Here is a 20,510-nt window from a genome sequence, read left to right on the forward strand (position 1 = left end):
AGATAATTGTTTTTAAGCCCTTTGATCTGAAACAACGAAACAATAAAATATAGGAACCAAAATATAGCAATCCACTATTATAACAAAAACATGATCAAATTTATTCAACACACAGAAAAAAAAATAATCAGAATCTCACTTCATTATGAAAGAGGTCAATGAAACAAAGTATAGCAATACACTAACCAAAACATGATTAAGAGTTATTCAACGCTAAATAAAACGTTGACAAAATACCACTTTATTTAGAAAGGATTATTATTATCTTTAACAATACGCTATCCAAAACATGATTAAGATTTATTCAACACAAAAAAAAATGCTGTCTCACTTTATTTTGAGACAATGACAACAATTATACTTATAAGAAAACACTTGCTTACAGAGTTATTAAACACAAAACCAATTAAGATTAGTTGCGAACATGTAGGGTGTGAAAGTGAAAGGGGGCGAACATGAGTTGGCGCAAACGTGAATGGGCGCGAATGGACCCGGATTCAGCCTATGTACCAGTGAGAAATATAGAAGCCTTTCCACGGGATTTATTTGTACAATTCAGGTAGTCTTGACCTATTCATTTGTCTTAAAAAAAAAAACAGCCAGTTGGCACCATCACTTCACACACACACATATACGAATATCAATTATATGCTTACGAGACATGTTGCATTGTTAAACTAATTACGGTATGTGAAAATCAAGACTTGCATAAAAACTATCCCAATATTAGAGACAGTGGCGTCATTTTTCTTCAGAGCTTTCAGCTCTTTGATTATTGTTATTATTGATTGACAAATTATCATATAAAATACATTGTAATTTAAGAGTCACTTCATTTCCTTTAGCTGTACCTGTCATTAAATAGTAATGTCTGTCCTCGATGTAACTCAAATTTCTGAATCCCCTATCCAACAAACATGGCACTAGTACATTTAGTAGTGTAATGAGATTCTTCCTGAATACTCAATCAGCATGAAAAATTTGCTGGTTGAGAAACTGATTTACACGGACAAATCCTTGAGGATTGAAAGGATTGAAGTGAAGCGGAAGATACAAAAGGGACAATCAAACTCATAGGTTTAAAACACACTGACAATGCCGTGGCAAAACAAAACAATGCACAACATAGAAAACCAGCCTGAGCAACACAAACTTATGAAAAGCAGTATAATTGATTGTTATTTTGGGTCCAAAATCCTTTAAAAATATACCCCAAAAAAACATGTTTTAATTTGAAGAAATAATCATTAAATCTTTAATTTAAACATTTCAGGGGCAGTAACTCTTATATTCTTTCATAGTAGTGTTTTCGGCCAAATGAAACATTGCTTCATCTCTAAAACCTGAACATTTTGCAACAATCATTTACATATTTATCTGTTGTTTTCAGAGAGCGGGTAACAAGGGAAAGTTCAAATTTAGAACATGACCTTGACCACTTTTAATAGTTGTGACCCAAGGATTTCAATGCAAAAATCTTAGGTATTTATGGCTTACAGTTTAAGAGATATACCTAAATACAGCTAAGAAAAGTAGCTAAGTGAAATTATTCCTATAAGATGTCACCTTATGGCTTCAGTCAAAATCAACCAGAACATCCTGAGGATAACTCAACAGTTTATTAAGGTAGTACCTAACACTACAGGGAGATAACTCTGTAAAGTTGGCTTAACGTTTTAATTATGTTGTGTTGTAAAAGGAATATTAAGCTTCTCAATGATCACAATTGGTGTTTGTGAAATTGCTATATAACCAGTGTAATTTTTCTGACAACGGTTGGTTCAAATTTTTTTAATTTTTATATTTATGTTAAAGTGTCAGAGTAAATACTTTGACAAAATTTTATGAAAATTAAACGAGCCAAATTAATTTTAGTGAAAGTGTTGGGTACCACCTTAAAGTACTTTTGTTGACAAATAATTTTGTGTACAGAGGAGACATGATCAATAGACAAACATGATACAGGGAGATAACTCACAAAACAAAAAAGGTTTGGTTTAGCAGGGCTAATAAATATTGAATATCTTGTATTTTAAAGAGCTGATGAGAAAGAAAAAGAACCATTTCAGGGAAGAAAAGAAAAAAACAAAGTTTGTGTCCATAGTACACAGATACCTCATTCGCACTATCATAATATATGTTAAGTGAACCGTAAAAATGAGGTTAAAGCCGTAATTTGGTATTAAAATAAGAAATACCATAAAGGAAACATTGATACTAATAACTCTCAAGTTGAGTGGACTTCAACTTCATCAATAACTTCCTTAACAACATTTTTTAACCTCAAGTGGGACAGGCAGACAAACAGACGGACAGACGGATTCACAAGCCGAAAAAATATTATGCCCCTAGCTGAGCATAAAAATATTAAGATGACAGATTTCAGACAGAGGAAAATCCTTACGTCATCATAGTTGGAATATCACAGTACATAACCACTATAGCACTAAATATTTATTTGTTTTCTTAAAGTACAGGAGCTGGTTCTATATTTAGTTCCTTTCGTAAATCTGTCAGATTTTGTTCCCAATGTTTCTCCCAATATACAGCCATCAAAAACTTGGAATTAGTTCCACATCTGATGGCCCAGGGTAAGTATGTGCTCAAATACTGCTGTTTATTACTGAAATTAAAAAAATATCTAATTGATTATTTCTGTAAAATGATGTGCAAATTTTGCAAAAAAAATAATGAAATTTTGATACTTATAACAATTGATTCATACAAAAGAATACATGGCTCGAGTTATAGGGGGAGAATTGAGATTTCACAAAACATGCATTTTTGAGCCTGTCCTAAGTTAGGAGCCTCTGGCCTTTGTTAGTCTTATATGTTTTTTAAATTTTAGTTCATTTATATGTTTTGTGATGTCATTTTCACTGAACTAGTACACAATTATACTTCGGGCCAGCTGAGGACCACTTTCAGGTGCGTGATTTCTCCCTGTGTTGAAGACCATTGGTGGTCCTTGGCTGTTATCTGCTCTACGGAAGGGCTATTGTCTATTTGACATATTCCCCATTTCCATATTCTTAATTTAAAACTTGGCTGTTACTTACTATAATATTGTTAAACACATCATTTGGAAGAAGTGAGCGAGCTTATTCTGGTAAATATTTCATTTCAATTTCAGCAGCAACTTCTTTAAATGAGTGACATATTTTGTTTTAAATTGAATTTTTCTTGATGTTTTTCTGAAATTCTCAATGTTTTGTAACATCAAGTATAATATTCCACTTACACGGGCCCTAATCTCAGAGGTCCAAAAAATGCCCCTAGTGCACACATGGGAAGTCCTGTTTGAATAGCTTCCACCCATTTCACCGCTACTTCTCCTAACATATGAGGAGGCATTCCCAGTACAGAGTGAAATAAATCATGTGTCTGTCTATATCGTAACATAACATATTTTAATTCTGGATCATCTACAAAATGTACAGGAAGTCTTGCATCAGGGGAGAAACCCTAAAATAAAAATAGATTTCTATTTTTAGTTAAACATTTCAAGTTGGATTCCTAAATCCTCCTTGATTAAGATAAGAGACATGCAAAATGCTATCATTTATAGAATAACTAATTGAAGAATTCAAATAGAGAAAAATATTCAACGAGTGACCGAACAACACATTAATTCACGAATGCGCGCATGAGTTAATTATCAGTGTTGTTCGGTCACGAGTTGAATATTTTTCGACATCTGAATTCTTTAATTAGTTATTCTTTTTATTACACTAGCAAAGGGCTATTTTTAAAGAAATTTTGTGAAACATGTAAGGAACTTGCATTCACAATTTTTTTATCCACAGTTATCAACGACTAGACAACGCCTATAGTTGTATGATGTCAGAGAGTGAAATAACCACGTTTATTTCACATGTGAAATTATCGATTTTTATGTAACTGGGAAATTCATTGCAACCAATGTAATAAATTATGATAAAATCACTATTTTTTTTGTGTGTATTTTATTTATTGCAGCTTGACAAAGTCATGAAGTCCTCTTGAAATTAGATGTAACTATAATTATGAAGAAATGACTGACCTAGGCTCTCTTTCCTAACAATTAACTTAGTACTCAAGAACAAAGTCTGTGCTAGACACACCAAATCCAGTATTTACATTGGTTCAATTCTGAGTGTAAGCACCATAATTGTACTCAAAATTTGTATTGACCCGAGGCCTAGTCTTAACTGTCTGCACAGAGATCAGGACATATTTCAGATAAAATAAGACATTCAGAACTAATTTTGACTGGGAATCATTTGAGAGAAAGGAATTTAGGTCAAAATGTAAAATGTTATTACTTACATTTTTACTGAGAAAATTCCAGTATTTTTTACCAAAAGTTTCCTCTGATAAACTCCCTAAGTAATCTATAGATAAAGTGGATGTATTAATTTCTGGCTCTTCCCTGAAATATATTTGAAAAGAAAGCAAATAAAACTCTAATAAAAAGAGATTACCATGTCTATCAATCTCTATATTTTGTGTTCGCTCTTTTATTTGTTATTTTTTTTTGCCTAGATTTGTTCATGTATATATATGAGGGGGGATAGGAGAGGTCCTGATCCCAAAATCCCGGACTTAAAAAAACGAAATCCCGAGGTCCCGAATTTAAATAAAGTAAATCCCGACGTCCCGAAATCCGAAAAAAAGGATTCCCGGATCCCGAAAGGGTCAATCCCCCCTCATATATCATTTGGTTTGCAAACTCTGATACATATTGGATGTGTAGTGGCAGTTGCATTCAACAATGCTTTCAAATTTTCTGCTGAATATAAAAATAAGAAGTTGTGGTATGATAGATAGCCAATGAAACAACAGACCAAATGACATAAAATTTAACTGCTATAGAATAAGTCAAGATACAGCCATCAACAATGAGAAAAATTCAGTAAGTAGTTGACGGTTGATTAGGTCTCTCCAGGCACCCTGGCTTCCTGAACAAACAAAAAATGGCCTCAGAATTTATCAAATATAACTTAAAGTGGCATTAAACACTATCAAGCAATCAATCAGATTACATGGCATATTTGTTGTTAAAATTATCGATATTTGTTAGACTCTTACTCAATAATTTGTCTGCCAACAGGATCTTCCAACATTTTCTGTTTCATTTTCTTCAGAGCAAAATATCCTGTGGTCTCCCCTAGAGTGGATATCATATCTGAAATGACAAACATTAGTTTTAGAAGATAGCTACTTGATAGTCAGATCAATCTATTTGATGTTTTAGCACAAATCCCCTATTTTAAATCAGGTGTAATACCACCATTAAACACAGTACTTATCACAATAGATGCATGAATTTTAAATAAATAAAAAAAAATATATTATCATATTAAAATTGATGTTTCATGTTCCAACAGAACTTTCAGCATTTTGTTGCTCATGAAGAGAGCATTGTTTTCCTTCTATCATACAAATGGCATATATATAAACAATGGCGAGTTATAGATATTAGAGATATGCTTTTGATAGAAAAAAATGAAATTTAAATCTTCTGACATGTTTGTTAAAGTTTATGAAGAACAAACTTAAATAAATCCTCTAAAAATGTTATTGTAGGAGCTCAAACTCAAAATAGGTTGGAAAATCTATGAGAAAATCATAAATCTTTCATGGAGTCCTAATTGACAAATATTTAATAAAAAAATTAAAATTGATGTTTCATGTTCCAACAGAACTTTCAGTGTTTTGGTAATGATGAAGAAAGCATTGTTTTCTTTCTAACATACATATAAACATTGAGGAGTTTAAAACAATTCTGAGTTTTTTTCTTCGTTATAAGAGAGTTTTAGATATTAGAGGTATATATGCTTTTGATAGAAAAGATTAAAATTTAAATTTTACTGAGTGATATGTTGGTATGAGAACAAACTTAAATAAATCCTCTAAAATGTTTAGTTGGAGCTCAAACTTAAAGTAGGTTGTATTTTTGTATTTACGCCAGACGTACATTTCGTCTAAAAGGACTAATCAGTGACGTTCGAATCCAAAGAGGTTAGACCAAATAAAATACAAAGTTGAAGAGCAATAAGCACCAAAATTCCTAAACGTTTTGCCAAAGACAGCTAAGGTAATCTATTCCTGAGGTACAAAAGTTTTGTAAACAGTCAATTTATAGATATGACCATATCTGATTATCAATAATAATTCAAGTCAACACAGAAGTGCTGACTACTAGGATTTTGAAAAGGCAGACTAAAATTTTACTAGTTTTTTTTTTAAACTAACCAATGGCACGTTTCTTACCATCTCTTCTTGGATCATATAAAGACATTGCAGCTGATCCAGCTGATAAAAGAACTTTCTGGAATAATGTTGTAGGGATGTGTCCAGGGTAAAGATCATCATACTGCAGGGTTCTTTCTTCATCCGGTTCTTGTTCCTCTTCTACAATTAACAAATGCCAAATGAAAAAAAAACTAAATGTAGATACTGCTTATTTAAAAGAAAGTACAAATGTCAGTAAAAGTAAATATATGACTAGATTTTGGTATTATCATTTAAAATTACTTATTTGTACAGTGTCTCAAAGTGTTGTACTTCTGTTGCCTTTATTTATTCACCCCTTAATTTATTGATTTTGTATTTACATTGTGTCATCATGGTCATATATCAAATTTATTCTTACATTGTAATGTTCACTTGTGTTAATATGTCTTTTTAGATTGAGTCAATCAAGCTATTTCAAATGATATTTTATAGTGTGTCTTTCTATGTTGCAAAGTTTCATTATTGTTTCAAGTAAGAGCGAAGGTTGGTGCCTCATATTAAAATGTTTAAACCTGTGGAATTTGTTTGCCACATTTTTTAATATATGTCTATCTAATAAAACTGTTAAAAACAAACAGTTCAGGTTTTATAATTTTAAGTACCTTGTTTCTGCTTCTGCCAAATAATAGCCACAATTAAGGAACTTATTATACTGCCATGGATTTGGTGTGTGTTACTGATCATGACTTCCCTTCCTTCTAATTTTTTTTAGATTGAGTTCACTAGTTTAAACATATTTTTTATAGTGGACTGGGAAACAAGGTTTGCAACTTATATTAATCCCTTTCCACTTTGCGGGTGTGAGTGCTGCCTTGTAGCGGCATTAGCCTGCTCTTTTTCAACATCTTCAATGTTGTCTTTAATTAATGTGCAAAAGATGTGGCTCTCTCTTAACACAGGTCAGCCCTTTATCATCCCCTTCCGACAGACTATCATCGTTTCCTCAAGACCATACTCGCAAATGGTGTCGAGGGAGAGCCTAAAATTCAGTCCCTGAAATTTTCATCCAGGGGCCTGGGAATCAAACTAATTTTGTTCATCTTTGTCATCAAGGCTTTAAGGCCTGGACTGATGCTGCTGAAACAACCCAAGGAGGAAATGAGATTTTGAATAAATCGCAGGATTCTGATGACACTGATGGTAAGAAAATATCTATATACCTAGCGGTAGGCTAGCAATTTTTATTTTTAGTTAGGAAAACCAAAGGTCTCATCACAGGACGAGTTTGAAATCCTATCAATAAGGGGGTAATAATATAACAATCTCCACTATCACAGTAGAGCTTTATTCGAAGAGAGCGAGAGAAGCTCTACTGTGATAGTCAAGTTTTTTATATTATTTCAAACTCCTGCGGTCTTATTCACATACTGAACAGTATGCATATGAATGCTTTAGATCTTTATAACCAAAATTTTCAGAATTGGTCAAAGAGAAATACACAGCTTCAACTTATGCTTTGGTTTACACTGAAGTATAAACCTTTAAATTATGATTTTGATTGAAAAACGTTTTTGTAATGAAAAGTAGTTTTAAAGTACCTGGCGCATGATTGCTTGATGTTCCAATACTACATGTCTGACTAACAAGTCGACAGCTTCGATGTGTCAACTGTAAAACCCTGCACCTTGTAAATGTCAAGCTAGATGTCATAATTTGTTGCCCTTTTCTACTTTCACTTTGTATGTCTGCATATTCTGCGCATGCTCATAGAACCGGATGTTGCATGTGTTTTTGGCTAAATATTAAAATGAAAGTACAGTTATTATGAATCCTGTAAGAATATCCTTAAACTATTTAAGACATGCAGCTATTAAGGAGGCAAATCGGACAACTTATATGTGTAACAACAAATGCAACAGAATTTTAAGAACTTTTAGTTTGAAAAGTGGTATTCAAACAAGTTTGCAAGGTAGCAACACCTTCAAAAAACAATTTGTAGATGGCAGATATATTGGAAACTTTTTCCATAATAGGATATTGAATTCACCGAGATATTACTGTAGTGAACAAGAGGATGAAGGACAAACACAATCAAATCAGACACTAGGAAAAATTAAAGGAACACTGCTCATGGCTTACAAATGTAAAGTTTGTGGAACAAAAAACCAAGAAACATTTTCTAAACAAGCTTATGAAAAGGGGGTTGTTATTGTCACTTGTAAAGAATGTAAAAGTAATCACTTGATTGCTGATCATCTTGGCTGGTTTCAAGATTTCAAAGGAAGGTAAAACATTTGTTTATTTGTTTATTTTTTTTCTATCTACATGTAAGTGCATATGACCCATTCTCAAAAGAGGTCTAAGTGTGAAGCCAGATTGGCCCATTTTTTTAAGCGTGATACATGAATTAAGTCCAATCAAGAAGTGTGAAAATGGAAAAAGAAATTCTGGCAGGACACTGGAAAACACATGCGCTATCATGCATATGGCAACACGAAGTGGGATACATGATTCTCACTATAAAACAATAACAGTTCAGGATGAGACCCCCACAAAATAATAAAAAAATTAATCATCAACTTGAAATTAAGATTAAGACTACTCTTTTTACAAATACATATATGCCAGTAAAGGATCCAGTGGGTCTGGGTGTTGGACCTCCCTTCTCTTTCTTTTTTACTAGTAATGCATTTGAATGGGGACACATAATTTAATTAGTTTAGTCAAATAATCTTTCAAATATAATATAATGAATTTTCGTGTCTATTGCTTCAAATCCCATAAAATGGCTGTCCACCGATATAAGCATTTAACTCTCTGGTTGTGATTTCTTTTTCAGGACTATTGAAGAAATTTTGGCTGAAAAAGGAGAAACTGTGAAGAAAGTTGTGCTTGATGGTGGAATGGAACTGATTCCTAAAACAGATAAAAATAATGATTCTTAATTGTTTATGTTTGGAATCAAATAAATTTTTTAAACAAATATGTTTTATCAGTACATGTCTAAATTTGTGAATAGAAACAGTGAATGTGTCAAAGAAACAACAACCCACCAAAGAGAATGAAATCAAACACAGCTGGAAAATCTGGTTCCTGAGACGTCCTGTAATCTAATCACAGAGTATCCCTTAGTATTAATCACATTACTAATCCATACACTAGTTTAATAAAAAGAAAAAAATTACCAAAGAGATACAAACATCTTCAAATGTAAAAGGACAAGAACAAAAACTTCTGACCATTTATCCATTGTGAACATTCCATTTTTATGTATCAACGATCCTGCACAACATGCACACATTCATCATGTACATATGGATTGTTAATGTATATCTACAGATTTTGTCATCTGAGATTAGATGACATAGGAATGCTTATATGGCATCAATGCCACTTGCATTAACCTATTTGTATAAAGCTTCACATCTCAACTGTTAAAGAGCTGAATGATTCTTATCTTGTATAGCAGTACCGTATGTAACAATGTTTATTTCTGACATCTGTCCATTTTCCTTGACTTTTTTCATGGTTCAGTAGTTTTTTATGACTTGTATTTCTTGTTTTTATAAGTAATGGATTAACTATATTTGGTATATGGTATCCTTGGAAGGTCTTTTGCCTGTCTACAGGGTTTATTTGACCTTGGTCTCATTTCATAGATCAATGATCAAGGTTAAGTGTTCATCTTCAGGTCCTTTTCCTCAGATACATGTACTATAATTTTGAATGTTTGTAAGATGTAAAAGTCTAATAGGGTTAGTCTGAGCTTGACCTCATTTTCATGGTCCATTGGTAAATGTCAAATTTTCTCAAGTACTGTAGGACTAAGATGGTAAGATCTTTCGTTTGGTCAAATCAAAAACTTGCTCCTTCTCCAGTTAGCATATTAATGAGTTGAGTAGGAGGAGTTGGCGCAGTCAGAACTATGTGTTTATGTGTTTGATATGATGACAGTTGAGTAGGAGGAGCTAAGAGGGGTTGGCACAGTCAGAACTATGTGTTTGATATGATGACAGATGAGTAGGAGGAGCAAAGAGGGGTTGGCGCAGTCAGAACTATGTGTTTATGTGTTTGATATGATGACAGTTGAGTAGGAGGAGCTAAGAGGGGTTGGCGCAGTCAGAACTATGTGTTTATGTGTTTGATATGATGACAGTTGAGTAGGAGGAGCTAAGAGGGGTTGGCGCAGTCAGAACTATGTGTTTGATATGATGACAGTTGAGTGGGAGGAGCAAAGAGGGGTTGGCGCAGTCAGAACTATGTGTTTATGTGTTTGATATGATGACAGTTGAGTAGGAGGAGCTAAGAGGGGTTGGCACAGTCAGAACTATGTGTTTGATATGATGACAGTTGAGTAGGAGGAGCTAAGAGGGATTGGCGCAGTCAGAACTATGTGTTTGATATGATGAGTTGAGTAGGAGCTAAGAGGGGTTGGCGCAGTCAGAACTATGTGTTTGATTTGATGACAGTTGAGTAGGAGGAGCTAAGAGGGGTTGGCGCAGTCAGAACTATGTTTGATATGATGACAGTTGAGTAGGAGGAGCTAAGAGGAGTTGGCGCAGTCAGAACTATGTGTTTGAAATTATAACAGATGAGAAGAAGGAGCTAAGAGGGGTTTGCACAGTCAGAACTATGTGTTTGATATGATGACAGATGAGTAGGAGGAGCTAAGAGGGGTTGGCGCAGTCAGAACTATGTGTTTGATATGATGACAGTTGAGTAGGAGGAGCTAAGAGGGGTTGGCACAGTCAGAACTATGTGTTTGATATGATGACAGTTGAGTAGGAGGAGCTAAGAGGGGTTGGCGCAGTCAGAACTATGTATTTGATATGATGACAGTTGAGTAGGAGGAGCTAAGAGGGGTTGGCGCAGTCAGAACTATGTGTTTGATATGATGACAACTCTTCTTTCTCTTGGAGATTTAGATCGGATATGTTCCTTATGTCATAACTACAAACCCATTCCCTTTCATGAATGTGACCTACCGAATTAGACTATTTATCGGATTTGTTATCACAGAAGCAACACGACGGGTGCCACATGTGGAGCAGGATCTGCTGAATCTGCTTACCCTTCCGGAGCATCTGAGATCACCCCTTGTTTTTGGTGGGGTTCATGTTGTTTATTCTTTAGTTTTCTATGTTGTGCCATGTGTACTATGAATTGTCTCTGTGTCTTTTTCAGTTTTAGCCATGGTGTTGTCAGTTTATTTTCAATTTATGAGTTTGACTGTCCCTTTGGTATATTTCGTCACTCTTTTAGACAGTCTAGTATAGAATGGATATATTATATGCACATCTTTTGTCCTGAAAATGTATGTCATATTTGCCATAGACATTGAACATTCATAAATAATGATTTTCAAATCATAGCTCTGCTCCATAATCTAGCTAACTATACATTTAGAAATGATTACTGTAAATTCAGAAATTATTGCATGCATTTATTATTGCGATTTTGTCAATTTCAACTTAAATGCGATTTTAATTTTTACGATTTTGGGAAAAGACATGTTTTATTCAGTAAAGATATTACAAAATGCGAGTTTTAATTATTGCGTTTACAACTCTGTCGCATTATTCGCAATAATTTCTGAATTTACAGTATACCAAACCTACTAAAGATCATGTAAAAATAAGAAGATGTGGTATGATTGCCAATGAGACATCTCTACACAAGAGACCAAATGAAACAGGAATCAGCAACTGTAGGTCACAGAAAGGCCTCCAACAATGGACAAAGTCCATAACACGTATCTTCTTAAAATAGATAAATGAAAAAGACTTGATGAAATGAAAACACCATTTATTATCAAAACAAAAATAAATAAGTACAAGGAGTAAATGATAAGTATCTTTTAATAAATCTTGTTTTAAAAAAAATGAATATATGTTCAATTTAATTTCATGTAATTAATAAATAAGTCTGAATAATACCTAAATAATGTTGCCAAAATTTAAAAAGGAATACATGTTCAACTCATGTATGTCCCTTTACATTTATTATAACTTTTAAAACTTTTTTACTACCTCAAGGTATCAGATATTTAAAGATTTACAGATAAAGTTTTATGAGATCTGGAAAAAAAAATATATTGAACACATATTGAGATCATATATATTGCACCAAATACTTTTAAAACCAGTGGAATCCACAAAATTTGTGAAAACAACAAGTATTATAAGTGAAAAGGAAAATTCAATTCTGTAAAACTACACCAAAATCCTTGACTGAAAAATTAGTTATTTTTAGGTTAAGATTGCATATAATGCGATCAAAACCCTATGATACTGACTTGATATGGAAATCTTCCAAGATTTATCACTACCTTTGAGTAACACAAAATATAGTGCATTAATTGATCATAATGTTCTATGCATCCTATCCAGGAATATATCCAGTAATTATCAATACAATATATGCTCTGATATTCAAGTCACAAAATGATTTTATACTTTTGCAAGGTACAGGAATCTAACATCTGTTCTAAAACAATAAATGATGTCATTGTTAAAGTCATCTTAAAAAATTGGAGTTATCTTCCTTTGTCCAAAATTGTAGCTTAATCAACAACCAATGCTTATAATTATTAATTATTATATAATTTTACTCCCCATTGATAAATTTATGTTTTTATTTGTAATCGTATAAAATTTTTATCTCTTGATTATCAAGATTGAATCTACTAATCAAGTCAAAATAGTTTGTAGAAAATTGATTTACACTATTTTTCAGTCAAGGATAAAAGGTGGGGAAAATGTTTAAATTTAAGTAGATAAACAATTAATACATAGACAACAATAACATACATATATGATATCTGAAATACAAACATTTAAAAGACAAAGATGATGAAACAACACACACTTCCTGTTTTAAGTTCATACAATTAGTATCCATGATTCAAAGTATGATAACTCTCCAAAAGAATGCAGGATTATTCAGGATAAACTCAAAAAAGACAGGAATACGATAAATGTAAAAAAATATTCTGTTCACAGAACATAATTAATCATGAAAGTAAAAATAATGCGTCTAAATTCTACAAATAAAACTGAATGCATATATAATGTGTTATGTTGGGTCAGAGAGTCAATTGATAGCATGTTTCAGACTGATAAATCTGAAGAGGCTGTGAGACTTGGGAAATGCCTTTCTTCAAAATACAACCTTCCTTTACACATTAAGTAAAAATGCATAAATGCGGCTTGAAGGGTATCCTTCTTAGGTCACAAGGTTAAGTTCCAACAAATAAAAGTGTGACAGGACTACAATGTACTTTAAGTAAGCCATAAGCAGTTGGTCTAAGGAAGTACTTATAAAAGGGAAGTAATCCTGTCACAAATGTAAAGGGTCCTTTTGAGACATCACTGATGGCAAGGTCTCCTGATTTCTCCTGTAAGTTCCATCTTGGAGCCACATAAATAAAGGGACATATCCATAGTTCATATGAACAAATTAAATGCCTGAGTGAAGTATAATTTATCTAATATTTAACTTTGGATCAATTTTGTTACCAATAAAATTATAGAATCTCATCAGTCTCAGATTAAGCATGTAAAAAACTGATCAAGGAAATAAACTTATAATTTGAACTAGAAAATACAGAACATTGGCGGATCCAGGGGGGTTCCAGGGGTTGGAATCCACCCTTGTTTTGGACGATCAATGAATTTGAATGGGGACATATAGCTGGAACACCACCCCTTTGTCCTGGGTTGGGAACCCCCCTTTTAAAATGGCTGGATTCGGCTCCTGCAGAAGAAGTGTAAAGAAAGCACTTTGTTATAGTACAGCAATTTAGTAAAATTACTTAAAAGTAAAGGTCCTGAAATAATCCTGATTTCTGTTATTTTGTACAAATATAACATTTATAATGGCTGATGCAATGAAAATGGAATAAATGATTTTTATGATTTTGATTTTGAAAAAATTTTGTATTCAGATCTTTAGCAGATCCTGTTCAAATGAAGCAACATCTAAACTGTCGATTGAATACCGGTAGGTTTTTGGTGACCTCAAATGCCCAAATTTTGGCATCTTAAAAAAAATTCGTCAATACAGGACTGTCAACAAAATCATTGTCCCTGCTTTGAGTTTATGAGGGGGATGACACACTGGCATTCATTTGCCATCCACCACCCTCCCCCCCCCCATTTTCAACTACTTTTCCTTCTTTTTTATCTCATCCCTTAAGCATGTCATCCCCCTCATTTATGTCACAACATCGAATAAAGCTTAACTTTTTCTTTCTAAGAAATCTAATGTACACCTATTCTATCTTTCAATTATTACAATGCTGACGTCAGGTCATCTAAGATAAAAATTCTTATCCTACATCCACCATTAGATATACTAATGTACATACACAATCTATAATAACCTAAATCTGTACAATAAAACAAATACAGGCTTTACACCGCAGAATGAAAATATGCAACAATAATTTCTATACAGAAAATGTATAAAATTTATATACCTTGCCATATCAATCTCTGATTTTAATGCCCAAAATTGTTTTTTTGGGTCAAAATACTAATCAGTGGTTGATTAAAAAAGTTCAACAGAGTTTGGTCTCATTTGGGTAGTGGAATGTTTTGGCCGTAAAAAGTTAACAAAAATATTTAAAATAATTGGCAATCAATTAAAACCTTTGTAATCAACCTAGAGTGGAATAAAAAAAAGAGAATATTTTTACGTGAATTACTATATGTTCATGTTCCATGATAGAATCATTAAAATTTAAAGTTAAATAATGTTTATCTGAATCATATGAGGAAGATTTTTGGGTGGGTTTTTTTCTAAAAAAGACTGCAAATGAATTCACATTTTCTGTTTGTAAAAAAATGATAAAATATATAACTAATCAAAAATATTTTTTTCTTTGACTTTCAAAATATTGATAGTTTCATTGTCAGCAAATTTTTAATTGAAAAATTAAACTGTAGATAGAGGAGGAAGCATTATAGCAGAAATGCCTTTATTCTAATATAATAATATTTTAAAAAAAGAATAAAAGATCACAGGACATATACTTACTTAAAAATCTCTAAGCTATATTTATAATATAGACAAATATCTTAACCCTATGATAAAAATATAATTTATTGAGTATTTTCATTTTCTCAAAATATCATTAGGAGTTTAATAGCTACATGTTCTGGTATATAAATCTCAGTAAAACATGCAAGTCTGAAAAATTCAAGTTTTACAATATTTATTGGTTTTGAAAATGTTTAGAGTCGAATTCCAGTTAAAAAGTAAATTTTCATAAATAATCTTATTAACCGGAATTATGAATTTTACTGGTTTAATTTCACTTATACATTTTATAGTATTCCTATTCAAATTTATCGACCACAACTTAATTTTTAAACGTCGCACATATTTTAATGTATTCATATTTGTTTAACAAAATGGCCTCTTCAGACTTGCATTGCTTTTGAAGGAACTATCTACTTAGTTGTATTTTGATTTGTTGGTAAAATTTATACAGTTTAAAAATTATTGCATATTAAAATTACAAAAAGACAATATAAACAAAGACTTCAAAAAATTATTGCACAAAAGTGAGCACTAAAAGTTAAACATACAGGTTAAGAAAAAATACATAAGTTAATTATCTACTATTTTCAAAAGAACATGTGGTCAATCCTTTGTAAGAAATATTCGTCAGGGTTTGCAATATAGATTAAAAGTTACGGTCAACGTGTTTCCTGTAAAAAGATATGTGCATCACAAAAAAAAATAAAGAGATTTTACAAGATGAATGAGAGATTATTTTAGAATTTTTTTTTTACGATTGTTTAAATACATATAAGTGACAAAATATGGCATCCATGTGTTTAGTTGGAAAACAAAGCCTTTGCATCGTAAATGATTTATCTATTGAACTTTATTTTTACACGAGGTCTATTTTATTCAGATCTCTACAAGAGTTATGTAAAGAAACCCACACCTATTGAAACCAAATTTACTCCAGTTGTACTGAGAGATAGAATCATTTGAATCCTGCTGGTTGACTTGAGCAATTTTTTTTCCAAAAAAAATTTCTAAAGAATCTGGAATGATCAATTAAACCAAAATCTGATTTTTCTATCTGCTCTGTTAGATTTGTTTGTTGGGCAGTGTATTTGATCTGAAAATATACTAGGAGTAGTCAAGCTTAAATGACCGTTCACATAATTTTTTATCAATCAATCATTTAGAATGTTACTGTAACTTTAGATTACAAATTTTAAAATGTTTAATGGTAACCAAACATGACCCCTTTTGAGAATTGTATATTGACAGTGGCAGATTCAGGGGGATGGTTCCAGGGGTTGGAACCCCCCTTTTTTTGGATGATAAATGCATTTGAATGGGGACATATAGTTGTAACCCCACCTTTGATCTGGGTTGGGACCCCCCCCCCCCCCCCCTTTTATTTCAAATGGCTGGATCCGCCACTGATAGATCTTACACAATGAAACAAGCAAATCTATGAGAGCAGAGTGAAAGATCAGAATTGCTGTAAAAATATACATGGAATTGGTACACATAGAATTGGCCACTTGAATCAAATATGATCAACACAATAATGGTTTTGGTGACAAATCATTGCATGTTACATCTAATATATAAGTATTTAGATAAGTAAAAGAAATGTTGGAAGCCTCTAAAGTCAAGATTAAAATTCTTAAAATTTCTTGATATGGATTGAAAAATTTGAATAAATTTATTGAGACATCATACAACATGTTTTAGTGATGACACATTTGCTCTCTTATTTAAAATTGATAAATTATTCTACTAAATATCTTGTCATACCACATTCTGCATGAATTAGACATAATGAAGCTCAATATAATCTTTTTGTCCATAAATATGCGCATTATACGTGGCCGGATACGGTAGTCTTTCATAAATGAGATTTAAAATGCCTTACATGATACAAGTTTTGTGATACATGATGTTGAAAATGTAATTAATGGGCGTGATAATAATACACTTGATGGAATTGTGCTTTTTTACAATTTACATGTAAATGTGTTTTACACTTATAAGGCTAGCAAAGACATGAATAATTTTGTCAAATATGTATAACCAATGGGTCAATGTTGTCAATTATGTAAAATCAATAGGTCAAAGAGGTTTTTCATAAAACCAGCTATCATACATGGAACTACTGAGGCAAAAAATGGTTTGGTTTCTTTGCAAATATGGTACACTGGAAGTTTAATTATAAGATTTTGCTTTACTTATAAGATAAATATTCTTTCAAATTCTGCAAAAGTTAAATTATGAATTTACATAACAAAATTGCTTTTCTCTCAAAATAGTCCCATTTAACTTCATTTCAAGTTGCATGTATGAAACTAATGATCATGTAAAAATTCTTTGACCTTTGACAGATAAATTAACATAGATGTAAACTTTTTTAACTTTCAAATTGCGAGGTCTTCATTTCGGATTTTTTTTATTGTGAAATCTCTTTTTTTTTTAAAGATAAACTATTGTTGTTTAATAAATTCTAAGAATCAATGTTCAAAGCTATTTCATCTGTTCTGAATACTAATTACCAAAGTCAAGCTATCAAGTATCTAGAGAACTATATTTTGTGTATAAACCAGACAATACATGAACAATTACTGCATATGTGTCAAATAGCTGTAAACTAGGATGAAATCTAATTCAAAGAGGTATGTTTTTACCTCCCCTTGTTAGACTTTTCTTCAGAGTTTTAATCAAATTTTCGAAATAAACTTGGAAAACCCCACACATGAGATTTGGAGAGTTTACACCTATGTAAAAAGATGGAATATGCATATTATGAATGAAGTAATATGTATGTCTCATTAGAGTTATTTTCCAAATACTTGTAGTGTAAAGGTTTGGTTGGCTTGCTTGCTTGGTTTGAACAAATATTTGCTCAAGCATTGTAATAAGATTGACATCTACAATCAATACAAAGGCGGGGCTTCAGCTTGTTAACATTATACTTAAATGTTATTGGATGATAAGCTTGAGGTTAATTAAGATTGACATCTACAATCAATACATAGGCGGGGCTTCAGCTTGTTAACATTATACTTAAATGTTATTGGATGATAAGCTTGAGGTTAACTAAGATTGACATCTACAATCAATACATAGGCGGGGCTTCAGCTTGTTAACATTATACTTAAATGTTATTGGATGATAAGCTTGAGGTTAATTAAGATTGACATCTACAATCAATACAAAGGCAGGGCTTTAGCTTGTTAACATTATACTTACATGTTATTGGATGATAAGCTTGAGGTTAAATATCATGTATACAAGTTGAGCCAGGCCTATTTATTGATTTAAGATGTCAATTTTAATGACAATGCTTGGAGAAACATTTATATAAACAAAGCAAGCAAGCCAACCAAACCTTTCAACTACAGACATTAAAAAATTAGCTCTAAATGGTTGACAATTAATGTACAAAGCTACATGGTTGTCCATTCTGAATGGAAATTGGATGACATTGTTATTTTACATAAAGCACACATATTTAATTACATGGTACATTTAACAATGTTTTATAGTACAGCATATTAATATAGTACAGTAACTTTGTTACATATTTTGCTTTAAGCTGGTTTTATTTCCACTTTTTGGCATGTATTTAGTGGAACGTCATGATTGTATATCATTAAAATAATGCAAAGTTGCTAAAAATACATTTAAAGTGGCATATTTTTATTGTATATAACTCTTTCAACTTTTTTCAAAAATAACTGACTATACCTCCATTTAGTTGTGTGTAATTGCCTTTGAGACAGTGTAACAACATAGAAAATTTATTTATCAGTTATTTCATTCCAAACAAAAAAGACGTTTACTCAAAAGTCACTTGATTGTTGAAAATATTAACATAACTATCATAGAATTATGAAAATATCCAAATACATCAATTCAAAATTTTAAATCTTTGAAATCAAAGACATAAATTCAAAATTTTAATCTTTGCCATAAAATACATCAATTCAAAATTTTAAATCTTTGAGATCAAATACATCAAAATTTAAGATCTTTGAGATCAGAATGCCCAAAAATCTATTTTTAACAACTTTGCATGAACTAAGTTCGTCTATGACATTAACAACACACATATGGTGACAATTTTCACTATGTTGGTATGTTGGTGGTATAATTCTACTCCATCCAATAAAATGCTCTCAGAAAATATAAAAACACAATAAAATTCTTGTAAAAGGTTCCATTTAGAGTCTGTAATGACTAGTGCTGCTGTTTGTGTTTAAACACAAAAAAATATATAAAATCCAATTGCTAATTTTCCATATTTAATATGGTTTAAACAAGTCACTGATTTTAGAATTAACATTCAAATCATAGACAGAAAATGATTGTTGTTTTAGAAACAGCCCCATACAAAGTTATATTTCTATTTTACAGATACCTTTAATTTAATTTATCTGTCTCATTTGGAGTGCTCCTAGACAGGAGGAAATTGCAAATGAAGAAGAAGATTGGTAATTTTGTATGTGAATTAGACATTCAAATCTAAATGTTAATAAAAGTTTGCAGTTTGTGACATTAGGTCACAGTGACCTGTTTTTATACAGAATTTGAAGGGTTAATCATATGATGCAACAATACACAATTTGATGATTGTGTGTTTACTTTTATAGACAGTCTTAGTAAATTTTCTAAATTAAACCAAGTCAATCTTTCAGTTTTTGGTGATCTATAAAATTGAAAAAGGAAATGGTGAATGTGTCAAAGCGACAACAACCCAACCATAGAGCAGACAACAGACGTTTAACTTATAATTTTAAAACATTGAAAAAAAAAAAATCTTGAGCAAAACAACAGTGACTTGAGTGATAATTCTAAAATCAATCAGACAGAATATTAAAAGCAACAAACTGATATTTTATGCCAACATTCAAAATTGATAAGATTACAAATTAGAAAGGTCTTATTTTGCTTCACAAATTAGTCAAACACATGGGCATAAGTCTTATTGTTTTGTTTATTCCAGGAATAATAATCTATTTGACAATCCCAGTATATTGACCCAGGTGTAATATATTCCTTTTTCAGTTGTCTCCCTTGGGAAGAACATAAATTTTCATTGACAATGGCATAGAAAGAGAAGATTCATATGTGCATTGTGTGTGTAATCTATAATCTTTAAATTACAGTTGAATTTTTGTTGAGCTTAAATTTTTTGGCACCAGTTGTAATTTTTCACTAAAAATTGGTTAAAATTTTGGTTGGTTTGTTTTTTAATAATATCCATTTTTAGTTTTAACATA

General features: G+C 31.7%; 2 protein-coding genes across 2 annotated transcripts in view; one reads left to right on the top strand and one right to left on the bottom strand.

The window, feature by feature from the left end:
* Positions 1-2,441: 2,441 nt before the first annotated feature.
* The window catches only part of LOC134692650 (ubiquinone biosynthesis protein COQ4 homolog, mitochondrial-like), a 99,061-nt gene continuing 80,992 nt past the window's right edge, over positions 2,442-20,510 (bottom strand). Inside the window, exons 2-7 of the mRNA XM_063553110.1 lie at positions 7,818-7,934; positions 6,256-6,396; positions 5,071-5,167; positions 4,309-4,411; positions 3,242-3,465; positions 2,442-2,623 (exon numbers count right to left, since the gene is read on the bottom strand). Coding sequence (XP_063409180.1) covers positions 2,467-2,623; positions 3,242-3,465; positions 4,309-4,411; positions 5,071-5,167; positions 6,256-6,396; positions 7,818-7,929 — 834 coding nt within the window. The 5' untranslated portion in view covers positions 7,930-7,934 and the 3' untranslated portion in view covers positions 2,442-2,466. The remainder of the gene's footprint in view (positions 2,624-3,241; positions 3,466-4,308; positions 4,412-5,070; positions 5,168-6,255; positions 6,397-7,817; positions 7,935-20,510) is intronic.
* LOC134692652 (DNL-type zinc finger protein-like) lies at positions 7,980-9,202 on the top strand. Its single transcript, XM_063553111.1, has 2 exons — positions 7,980-8,504; positions 9,059-9,202. Exons 1-2 carry the CDS (start codon positions 8,044-8,046, stop codon positions 9,162-9,164), a joined length of 567 nt encoding a protein of 188 aa, XP_063409181.1. The 5' UTR covers positions 7,980-8,043; the 3' UTR covers positions 9,165-9,202.

The sequence above is a fragment of the Mytilus trossulus genome, chromosome 12, assembly GCF_036588685.1.
Source record: "Mytilus trossulus isolate FHL-02 chromosome 12, PNRI_Mtr1.1.1.hap1, whole genome shotgun sequence".
In the NCBI taxonomy this organism is placed as follows: domain Eukaryota; kingdom Metazoa; phylum Mollusca; class Bivalvia; order Mytilida; family Mytilidae; genus Mytilus; species Mytilus trossulus.